The following is a 12,644-nucleotide window of genomic DNA, read 5'->3' on the forward strand; positions in this document are numbered from 1 at the left end:
ACAAATAAAACCACCTCATTATTAAAAGCAATAAAACTCCACCACTGTATCTGTTAGTATAGGAGCTGAGCTTTATGAACTAAAACATGCCACACTGCAAAAAACAAAATCGAGAAACAAACCACCACTGTTAGCTGGCAAGGTTTGCTCTAGAGTTCAGGAGCCATCCTCTAGTGCAAAATAATAAAATCAAATGGCTATAGTCAGGCATAAAACTATGAGAATTAGGATTTTTTAGAGGTAACCTGTTTTTCATCGATATCTCAGGCACAAGGCATCCTGAGAAAGTAATTCTATTTCAGTAATTCTGATAAGAGCAGTCAACCCAGTATTCTTCATACCAACCAAATGACCATCAGCCCAAATCAATCTCTTCTGTGAATCAGACATTGTGCTAGAGATTGAGCTATAAGGATCAGTATTACACAGAATCTATTCCTTCAATGAGCTCAGAATCCCACCCTGTCCCCTCAAAAAACATGAAAACCATCCAATGGTTACAACACAGAGGGTACTGCTCTGACAGGAGCAAAAACAGGGTGTTGAGAGACAACAGAGGAGCATGGGGGAACCTGACTAGAAACACTTTCCAAGGTAACTGAGAATTTAAAGAATAATTGTGTTAAAGATCTGAGAGGGGAGGATGAAAGGAAAAGCAACCATTTAGGAGGAAAACAACCAGAATAATAAAAATTAACACATACAAAGACTATGTGAGGATGACCCATCCTGGGAATAGATTATTTTGGCTAAGAGTATGAAATATATGAGGGCTCCATAAATGTGGTGGGCTAAGGTAACTTTAAAAGCCTTCTGCTCCAAGCTGGATGAAATTCAGGTTAAAATTATCCCTTTAAATGTAGAGCTGTGATCATGACAAAGAGGAATCCCCAGGAACTAGAAGCAAAGAAGAACACTAAGAAAACAGATGAGTATAAACTGAGCTGCCAGAGCCCTTGGGACAGCTTTCCTCCCAGGAACCCACGGCACAGGTGTTAGTAGCACACAGGACTAGGAGACTTGCCATGAGGAAAGGTCTTAGGACTAGGAAGTGACACCAGAGGGCTATGACCTGTGAAGAGAGCATAAGAAAAAAATTCTAATGATGGGAACAGGAAATAATGATGTCTTTCTCTGATGAGGTTTTGGGGATCACAGGAAAAACAAACGGAAAATTCAAACTTTAGGATCTTTGGGATGCTCACAAAAAAAAAGTCACTGAAGAGCTATAAAGTCAAAAGGAAAGAACATGGATGAGAGTCTGCAAATACAATAGGGATTAAAGCCAAGAACTTGGAAAAATCATCATCAACCTGAGGAACAATAAAGACAACTTTATTCTAATTCCTGTAATAAAGATGACCTATATTTTAAGGAAAATAAAAAAGAAAAATTGGAAAAAAACATAAAGCAATAATTCTCACAAATGACCCTTAAATTTATAAAAAGATATACTTCATTCTTATTCAATAAGAAAAAGAGAAATTGAAATTATACTGAAACATCATTTTTTTAACCCAACTAAAAAAAAAAAAAAAAGTCTGAATTTCGCAAGCTCTGAAGAAACACATAGGTTCCATCATAAATTCTGGGTGGGGTTTTGTTTGGTATAACTTCTATGAAAGGTAAACTGTAATATCTCAAAATTAAAATAATATAACTTTTGAGTCAATATCTCACTTCAAATAATTTATCCTTGTAGATAAATGGGCACATATATGAAACGAAGTGTACAGTGTTATTCACCTCTGTATAGATTGTGAAGATAAGAAACAACCTGTGTTGTCCTATGTGACCATTAACGAGGAAGTGGTTAAACAAACTATATAGAATATTCAAAAACTGAAATACTACACACTGGAAGAAAATGGCAGGGCTCGGGAATGTAGCTCAGTGGTGGATCATGTGCCTAGTATTCACGAGGCCCTGGATATGATCCTCAGAGTTGCAAAAAAATAAAAACAAAAAAACTGGAAAGTTCTACAAGAGACAGTGCTTTCAAATAGTGAAAAAAGCAAGGTGCAGATTTGATTTTCAAACTATGTGAATGTATTGTCAATTAAAAACTTAAAAATAGTACAGGGGCTGGGGAACAGGAACGGTCATGAGCGGGGAGACTGAGCACTTCTCCATCTTCACACTTAGTGTTGGTTACACAACTGGGTGTTTGTCAAGACACACCTCCACAGTAAAAAGGATGAATTTTAGTCTATGTAAATTATTTCTCAAAAGCATGACCCTCAAAAATCAGCAGTTTTAAGTGATTGAAAATATAAAAGGAATCAATACACCAGGACATAAGAAACTATGATAAAAACAGGCAGATTTGAAAAAGGATTAAATAGAACCTTCTGAAATGCAGCTGATGAAATTTAAAACTGAACAGTCAAACACATCAGATTACACAAAACTCAAAGAGAGCTAGCAAAAGAAGATGTACCTGAGAAAATGATACAGCATAGGACAGAAAAAGAGGCAGAAAAGGAGAAGAGACATGAGCATAAGGTGAGAAGCTCTAACATGCCTCCCTGCAGAACTCCAAAAAGACAGGAGAGAGAAAAGTGATGACATCTGAAAACATAAGAGCTGAGAATTCTCTACAACTGGTAAAGGAAATGAGTTCCTAGACTTAGCTTAACAAAAAAGGCAGACAAAAATAAAGAGTGAAAAGAAAGGCAAAGAAAAACAAAGCAGAGAAAGGAAAAGCCAAGCCAAACAACAATGGGACAATGTCTTCAATGTGCTAAGGCAACAGAACTGGTCAACTGAAAATTCTATACCCAGCTAATGCCTACCACTCACACATGAAAGAGGAATAACAACTTCAGCCAATGCATGAGGGGGATGCACTATTAAAGGATGTACTATACTAGAAAGAAACTGGATCTGAAGTCTGGGGTACAGCTCAATGGCAAAGTGCTTGTCTAGCACATACAAAGCTCTAGCACCATAACAAAAAGGTATAGAAGGCCAGGTGCAGTGGTGCACACCTGTAATCCCAGTGGCTTGGGAGGCTGAGCAGTCTCAGCAAAAGTGAGGCACTAAGCAACTCAGTGAGACCCTGTCTCTAAATAAAATACAAAATAGGGCTGGGGATGTGGCTCAGTGGCCAAGTACTCCTGAGTTAAATCCCTGGTACACCCCCACTGCCGCTGCCAAAAAAAAAGGTATGGAAAAGTGAAAATATATCAAAGTAGAAAAACAGCATAAGGAACCCCATTTCCTCCCACTCAGTTTCAACATATCAATTCATGACCTATACTGTTTCATCTATATTCCCATCCACTCCTCCTGAATGTGTATTATTTTATATGAATCCTCAAACAGCATATCATCTGTAAAATATAGAAGATTATTATAACAAGCTTCGGGGCTGAGGTTGTGGCTCAGCAGTAGCACACTTGCCTAGCACATGTGAGGCCCTGGGTTCGATCCTTAGCACCAGATAAAAATAAATAAAATAAAGGTATTATGTCCAACTACAAATAAACAATAAATATTTTTTAAAAATAAAATTAATAAACAAGCTTAATCTAAAGACATCTGTGGAATACTTCATGAATTAGAAATTGTACTTTCTTTTTCAGTCACACACAGAACATTCACAAGAGTGACCAAATTGCAAAGCCAATTTTGACAATACCAAGACTCAAGATCAGAGTTACTCAGCCTGTAAAGCAATGAAAGTAAAAATTAATAAAATTAATTAAAAAAATTAATAACAATCTTACTGAATGGATGGGCCATCAAAGGGACATTTATAGGCTGGTTAGAACCTATCAAAACTGAGTCAACTTCTCCAGTCATAGGAAAGCAGCCACAACAAAGTGCTGCCAAGTCCAAACACACTTCAGTTATATTTCATGAAGACTTAGCTTTCTATAAGAATAGTCACAAAATAATATATTCAAGCAAGTGTCTAACAAACTCTGATACACGTGCCATTGAGTAAATGCAAATGAATTTTACAATATGGTTTGAATCTCTTAACAGAAATTGTCAGGATGTTTATACTGGCATGTTTCTCACTTTTAAAAATGTAACTAGTTTTAGTTCTGCAAGATCATAGCAGTAATTAGTTATGCATATGTCCAACATCACTTTAAGACATTCCTTAACTCTTTTACCACGTTAAACATCTACATCTACCTGTCAGCCCTACTGATTTACAGAAGACCACAACATCTGCCAGGGATATATTAAAACACCTTGGCAAGTTCCAACAATTTCAACTGCCTCAGTTTCAGTGTCTATACTATGTGGGCAGATAATATATACTTCACAGGCTTAGATGGATTAAGTGAGAATTGAGTTAAATGAGGATAAAGCCCTTCTGGACAATGAGCTGGGTGCTAACTGCTAACTAACTACTCTGACACTGCTCGCCACCAGCCATTCCCTATGATGTTTACATGGCTGTCACCCTCACTTGAAGATGAATTCCTTCTAGGACGGAAGTAAACCTGTTTGAAGCTTCCTGTTAGAAGCATAGCATGTTTCAGATTCTCATACTGTTGGCTCCATCAGTGGTCTGACTTGGCAATGTCTACAAGTCAGAAGCAGAGCCAGGGCAAGAGCCTTCTAGATCCCATTTTTGTCCATCCCATCACACCAGCTTTTCATGCTTTTCTACAGTTTGTTTCCACACAGTAGAAACTCTGCCAAGTAACATCCCGCTTCTTTGCTGAGTCTCATTTTATAGACCCTCTTTCAAAGTCTTATACCATCAATTCTGCAGAGAGGTGAAAATACAGCAATGTCTTTTGATTTAATAGCTTACACAGTTTACAGTCATTTGGGGACATGATCCAATGGGTCACAACCTTTTGCTCAAACAGTGACTCAAAGGTATCACACGCATCACTGCCAGAAGGCTGACATGTGCATGGAGGGAGACTGAAAAGTACTCTGCCAGTGTATGGGTAACATATTAGAAAACACACCTGTGATCTCCTTAACAGCTGAGTCAATGGGCAGAAATCACAAGATGATGTACAGTGACCTAAACCTCTCTAAAAAGATTACATGTCTTAGACAAGGAAATCTCTGCTGAAGGAATTTTTTACTATGTCAAGCTTTTGTTTTCTTGTCACTTAAGTTCATGTCACTTTTATGATTTAAAGAATGTAAGGCATTTTTCAAAAGAAGATATACAAATGGCCAATAGATAATATAAAAAAATAAAATACTTAACATCACAAATCACTAGTTATGCAAATTAAAGCCACAATGAGATATCACCTCACTCCTGTCAGAATGGCAAGTATCAAAGGCAGAAAGCGCTGGCAAGGACTTGGAGAAAAGAGAACCCCTGTGCACTGTTGGTGGGAAGGTAGATTAGTACAGCCATTATGGAAACAGTATGGAGATTTCTCGAAAAATTAAAACTAGAACTACCATACCATCTAGCATCCCACTCCTGGGTACATATCCAAAGGAAATGAAGTCAGTATGCCAACAGACATCAGCACTCCATGTTCACTGCAGGGCTATTCACAATAGCCAAGAAATGGAAGCAACCCAAGTGTTCATCAACTGATAAGTCAATAAAGAAAATATGATACACAATGACATACTATTCAGCCACAAAAGGATATGAAAACTTGTTATCTGTGATAACATGGAAAGATACGAAGAGCCTCACATGTTAAGTGAAATAAGCCAAGCATAGAAAGACAATGACCACATGACTTCACCTATGTGAATCTATGACTACCCCCATATGTGGTGCTTATCTGATTTATACACCACACAATGTAAACAGGTATCAAAATACCACACAATGCCCTATGCACATGCGTAATTTTTACGTTTCTATATAGCAGCTAAAAATACTAATTTAAATTTAAGAAATTTTAAATTGATTAAGGGTAAAACACTTTAAAATGTAAACTTAACCTCATTTTTAGTCTAAAGAGAAAAGTGATTCAAATCATACAAAGGCTCTTGCAGTTGGTTAAAAATAATTACCAAAATATCTAATAAAAAATTCCTGGCCTTTTAAGAATGCAAAATGAACTATTTTAAGTAGGTCCCACACCTCTGACCAAAATATAAAGTAGAGTAAGGTAGACATTACCTACCTGTTTGATTAATAATCCCTAAACCTGCAGCACATAATTAAGACATTATGTCTCCTCATGTTAAGTATACCTTCAAGGAAAATTCTGGACCATTGTGAATTTCACACACCTTAGTTGTTTGGGAATGCATTTTTTGAGTAGTAGACCCTTAAATAATAAAATATGTGCTCTGGCTTGCTTATAAGACCAGTCTTCATTTTAAACATGTCAAATATAGCATGTACTTACCCTACTGTCTCTGTATATGTCAAAAACAACTGGAAAGGAGAAAAAACTCAGTTATTAATGAATTAGTATTTTCATGATTTAAACCTCAAATGCATTTCATTACTAAAAACAGAATGGACCTTGAGTATTTAGTGCTTCTAAATCTCAAAACATCAAATATAAAAAGGCACCCTTGCAGTGTTTTATTTAATAAGTACTTATATAATATTCTCTATCCCCAACTATAAAAACCCCTTATATTTAAAAAGTCAAACCAAACACCAATATCAAGTCAAGTAGTTCACCACTGTATAACTTATCATACAGGAATGAGGAAAGTTGTCAACAAGGAAAGTACTCATATTCCTGGGAAAGCTGGGAATGGAACCACCATTTGACCCAGCTATTGCCCTTCTCAAGACTATTCCCTGAAGACCCTAAAAGAGCGTACTACAGGGATACTGCCACATCGATGTTCATAGCAGCACAATTCACAATAGTTAGACTGTGGAACCAACCCAGATGCCCTTCAATAGATGAATGGATAAAAAAAAATGTGGCATTTATACACAATGGAGTATTACTCAGCACTAAAAAATGACAAAATCATGGAATTTGCACGGAAATGGATGGCATTAGAGCAGATTATGCTAAGTGAAGCTAGCCAATCCCTAAAAAACAAATGCCAAATGTCTTCTTTGATATAATGAGAGCAACTAAGAACAGAGCAGGGAGGAAGAGCATGAGAAAAAGATTAACATTAAACAGAGACGAGAGGTGTGAGGGAAAGGGAGAGAAAAGGGAAATTGCATGGAAATGGAAGGAGACCCTCATTGTTATACAAAATATAAGAGGTTGTGAGGGGAAAGGGGAAAAAAAAAAAAAAAAAAACAAGGGAGAGAATTAAATTACAGCAGATGGGGTAGAGAGAGAAGATGGAAGGGGAGGGGGGATAGTAGTGGATAGGAAAGGTAGCAGAATACAACAGTTACTAATATGGCATTATGTAAAAACATGGATGTGTAACCGATGTGATTCTGCAATCTGTATTTGGGGTAAAAATGGGAGTTCATAACCCACTTGAATCTAATGTATGAAATATGATATGTCAAGAACTTTATAATGTTTTGAACAACCAATAAAAAAAAAAGAAAAGTACTCATGAAAGGAGAATCTGTCATTTATTTGAGGAATGAAATGAGTAAAATTTATCATACAAAAGCATAAAATCTAATTATGCTAATGGCATGATTTATCTTTTTGAAAATAAGTCGGCCACAGAACCCAGTCTTGACAAGGAGGAAAAAAAGTAAAGCATAGAAGATATCAATTTTAAGATGCATGGAAATTCTCTTACAATGTACTTTCAATATCCAAAAAACAACCCACAAATGTTTACTTCACAGAATTTGGTTTCTATAGATGGACTCTATGAAATATAGGTCTGGTTTTTGTAGATGGACCCTATGAAATATTTGAACATCTAAAATGACAGGAGAGAGAATGGTTTTGGTATTAGAAATGAATTTCAATTAAATAAGGTGAAAATTAACATGCAAACCATGAGAAATATCAATTAGTAATATAGTAAAATGCAGTACTTTAAATAAAATTTTTTTTTTTTCTTTTTTAGTGCTGAGAACTGAAAAAGGGCCTATAGCAGGCTGGGCAAGTGCTCTATCATCAAGCTTCACCCCCAGTCCTCATACAATAGTCCCATTTTTTAAAATATGCACCTTGGTGAAATAAGGTCCAGTAATATTATGTACTTTATTTCATTTCATTGGGTAAATTTAAAAATACTCACAATCTTCATCTAAGAATTTATACTGTATGTGTTTCTTGAAAAAGTCTTGAATGCATCTGCAAATTTCTTCCTTTTGTTTAGAAATATGATCATAGTATTGTGTGTAGTCCCTCTGAGAAATACCTGACAAGAAAATATTTTATATTGTTATTATACAATATTCTTAAAAAAATACAAGATGTAATTTAAACTTTTTTGAGACAATCATTAAAGTAGGTCAGAAGTTCAATCAGATGAAAATTGCATTAAACATTATTCAGGTGTCAAGATTACACATAGAGAGGAATCCTACAGTTCAATATTGCCACACATTCTTACTTCTGGAAGTATTTTTTTGAGCACAACATAAAGAATTTAGACACAAAAAAGCTTGCTAAGAGAAAATTTAAAGTAGCTATTTAAACCTGCATACATTCAACTGATTTGATTTTTTTCCAAGAAAGTTTCCACAAATTAGTTATCTTCCACTGTTTTGGTGAAAATTTAAAATATCCCTCACCATATGTCTGCAATATTCATATTTTATTTCATAGAAACAGTCTACTTTTCTTGTTTATACATGCTATTCGGCCTTCACAACACTGGTCTTTCAAGCTATGGAAAAGTAAATATTCCCCTTTTGCAAAGTGCCTTTGCTGATATGATTCCAAATACACTTGAGGGACTACAGTATGAATTCCCGCAATATGCTTAAGTCCTAGGGAAAGATGTCTGCTCTGAAATAAGGGCTTCCAGTTCCTTCATCACATGCCAATATGACTCTTGTCTTTAGCACATTTATTCTCTAGTTTTTCCAGGAATATCTAACAATATGACAAATTTGAATGCCCCAAGTCTCCTTCAGCTATGTTAATAAGTATCAACATCATATTTAATGAATATGATTCATTTGATTTGATTAAATTACACTTCTCTTGGTTGATCATATGTTTTACTTCTCAGGAAACATGCATAACTAAAAATTTAAGGACACACAATCTTCAATATTTAACTTGAATAATCAGAACAAACATAAAAAATAACCTGAAAGAAAAGAATATGGGTGACTTTTAGAATAGCTTCCTTGTTTTCCCACATATTTTCTTTTGCTGGAATAATGAACAGTGTCCCAATAATAAAAATAAAGGTTCAAAAACTCAGGTTTTTGTGATGCTTTCTAATAAGCTATTGCTAGTAATACTTTTGGAAAGTTTCAAACAGAAAGAAGGTAACATCATACAATGTCAAATTGGAAATCATAATAACCACCACTTTCATCTCTGGAATCCAGACAGACATGATTAATCAACAATACTACCTTTTTCTGTGGAAACTGATTATGGGCTCAGGATCCTTGTCAGCATAGCATTCCAGAGAGTCAGTATCAATTGGGTAGAGGTGGCATCTGAAATTAAAACTGACTGATAACCCTGTGGTAATTACTAGAAATGTATTTCCATCAAAAGCTTGTCTTTGGGCTGGGGTTGTAGCTCAGTGGTAGAGCACTTGCCTAGTACGACTGAGTCCCTGAGGTTTGAGCCTCAGCACCACATAAAAATAAATAATAAAACAAAGGTATTCTGCCCATCTATAACTAAAAATATTTTTTTAAAAAAACTTGTCTTCTCTTTGATTTTATTTTTTATTTTTAGTTGATACATAGTAATTGTATACTTTGAAGTACAATGTGATGTTTTAAAACCTATATACAATGTCTAATAATCAAATTAACATATTTACACTATGGAATACTATTCAGCCATAAAAAGAAATACTGATATTTAAGGCAACATGGTTTTCTTCTTTTAAAAAATACTTTCAAAGATAGAAAGAACTCACCAATAAGCTTGTTTTCCTTGACAAAACATCGGAACTCAGCTCCAGGAATTAATTCACACCATTTTCGGAGAACAAGCTATACACAAAGGAAAAAATGTGATACAACTAGGCAAGGTCTAAGACAATTTCCTAACAAGACTATCCCTAACAGCTGCTATTAAAAAATGATTTTAAAAGGGGGAAAGAGCAGTACCATAAGACAAGCTTGACATGAGGGCAAGGGCTATAGTCTATCATTCCAAAGAAAGAAAAAAAGAAAAATTATGCTGAAACTCTTCAGGACAAGATCCATCTTTGTCACATCATTCTGAGAGTTCTGACATAATACCCAACAGCAAGGATAGATAACCAAGTCAAATCATATTGCCACTGTGCTATAAGTTGCTCTGTAATTTACATGTTCTCCATCCCTGTAGGAATATTAATAAAATAATTTCAGGGCTGGGAGGAAGGAGGGGTGTGTGTGTGTGTATATATATATATATACACATACAATGTCTAATAATCAAATTAATATACAAGTCTCTCTTCTCCACTAACTTGCAAGCTCCCTAAGGGTGAGGAAGCAGGTTTACTCATCTTTCTGTATATAATACTTAGCAGCCGCATGAGAAATTTGTTTGCCAAGTAAAACAGCAAATGTATAAGATAAGCAGCCACTAAAAATCATGTTATTTGAAAATTAATGACCTGGGAAAATGCTTACACTATAAGTTTAAAGAAAGTTAACATATAATGCAAAATATTTATAAAGAGAGTACACACACACCCTCAAGAAAGGTGATGATGGTATAATCCCTAAAAAGCAATAAAAGAACAAATTCTGGTAAATACATCTTGGGGATAAATGATAACGTCTCAACAAAGATTATTCCTCAGGGAAAGGCTAAAAATAAAAAATAAAATTTCCTCATTTTTTTATTCCCAGCACAAAGTAATAAGACAGTAACAGGTGCTTCATTAACAGATGTTTGTTCAATAAAATAGCAGATATGAATATATTACATAAATACAAATAATGTTATAAAAGGCTGTATAATAACATGGGAAATACTTTCAGATGGTATAAGGTGAAAAAACTTACACAAGTAGTGTGTAAAGATCTCAATTACAGTGCACTAAGAAACAGAGTAAAAATATTCAATACAGTGAACAGGTAGACTTTTTTTTACATGTGTGTGGTTCTAGAAATGGAACCCAGGGCCTCCTACATGCTAGGCAAGTGTTCTTCCACTAAACTATATCCCCATCCCAGTAGGCAATTTTCAGAGCATGCATGTATACAAGTATTCAGAAGCAAAAGACAATGAAGAAAAGTTTTAAAAATCACCATACTAATTCTAATTGGTATTATAAATCCAAATAAAAGTGTATAGCAATTATGTAGGCAAGATAACCATCGTCTCTTTAACAAATTTTTCGTTAAGTATTATATTCTGCGAATGCAAATACAAGAATTACCAGAAGTGATGGTAAGTGACAGCCTACCAGGGATGGAAAACATTTAAAAAAAAAATGTGTATGTGGGGGTGTTCCAGATTCACCCATGACTCTCAATGAGTTATTAGCTGCACTGAAGAACATGGCCCATTCCAGGTGTCTGCACATGTGTACACTTTCAAAACTAGGAAACCATGAAATAAAAATTGAGGTTTACTATGCTTAACATCGTGAAAATAGCTAATAAGAGTTGTCTTGTTCACTATCTTTCACTCTTACTTCAAAATTATTTCTAAGATGTGAGTGAACAATATTTTAAAAGTGTGTATAAGAAAAACTTAATTTTCCTGGCATATCAGGTTTAAAAACTTAACCAGGTTCATCTGGGTGGGAAGTATAAATTCTATAAGTTTATGTATGCTATATATATTTGGTATATAAATATTCTACCAATAATACATATTCTTTCATATGTATCCTACATTTCATAAATTTAAAAATTCAGGGGTTCTCAGTTTTTTCTATAGAAATCAATCCAAAAAATTCCATTCGGTTAAGTAGAAACTTTCAATACATCTTCATTTAGGATCATCAATGTCATTAAGGCAAAAACAAAGCTTCTTACCCCATATTCCATACAAGGATCTGGAGAATCATCAGTACAATGGATAAATCTTTGGAGAGAAAAGCAGCAATTGAATTTTTTTAAAAACTGGTATCAGTTTACATACATACGTTACTTATATTTAACATGAGAGTCAGATTTTATTAAAGGCAATCAGAAATAGGAGACAAATTCAAATCCAATGAACATGTATTATGTATTATTTGATGTTATGCATTAGCCTAAGCACCCTAAAGAAGTTATCTCATTTACCCTCAAAACATTATGAGCTCTTATAATCATTATAAAATATACAAATAGTATAATGCAAAATATACAAATAGTATAATATAGTATAATCTCCATTTTTCTATCAAAAGACAAAGAAACTAAGACGCAAAAAAAAGTCCAAATTTAGTGACCAAGCTGGGTCTATAATTCAAGTGGCCTAACTCCAGATTCTCAATAAATGCAGGATGGTGCTGCCATTTCACACATTCTCATTCATTTAATCTCTGGCTGTGCCAGCAGATAGTCTACTATACTTTGCCATTAATGTTACTTCTGCCATCTAAAGCTACATAAAGGTAATCTATTCCTTCTCCCACGTACCATTTTAAAAAATACTTGATGGAACTATTCAGTCCTCCATTAAGCTTCTGTCTCTAAAAACTCTTGTGTCATG

At 34.7% G+C, this 12,644-nt stretch overlaps 1 protein-coding gene across 1 annotated transcript in view; it reads right to left on the reverse strand.

Annotated features, from left to right (window-relative positions):
- The window catches only part of Cdc123 (cell division cycle 123), a 53,166-nt gene that overhangs the window by 6,666 nt on the left and 33,856 nt on the right, over nt 1-12,644 (reverse strand). The window contains exons 7-10 of the mRNA XM_046442315.2: nt 11,981-12,029; nt 9,916-9,991; nt 8,098-8,220; nt 6,312-6,340 (exon numbers count right to left, since the gene is read on the reverse strand). Of these exons, the coding sequence (XP_046298271.1) occupies nt 6,312-6,340; nt 8,098-8,220; nt 9,916-9,991; nt 11,981-12,029 (277 nt within the window). The remainder of the gene's footprint in view (nt 1-6,311; nt 6,341-8,097; nt 8,221-9,915; nt 9,992-11,980; nt 12,030-12,644) is intronic.

The sequence above is a fragment of the Marmota monax genome, unplaced genomic scaffold (genome assembly GCF_021218885.2).
Source record: "Marmota monax isolate L192 unplaced genomic scaffold, Marmota_monax_Labrador192_F-V1.1 WCK01_AAM20220418_F8-fsc00072, whole genome shotgun sequence".
In the NCBI taxonomy this organism is placed as follows: Eukaryota; Metazoa; Chordata; class Mammalia; order Rodentia; family Sciuridae; genus Marmota; species Marmota monax.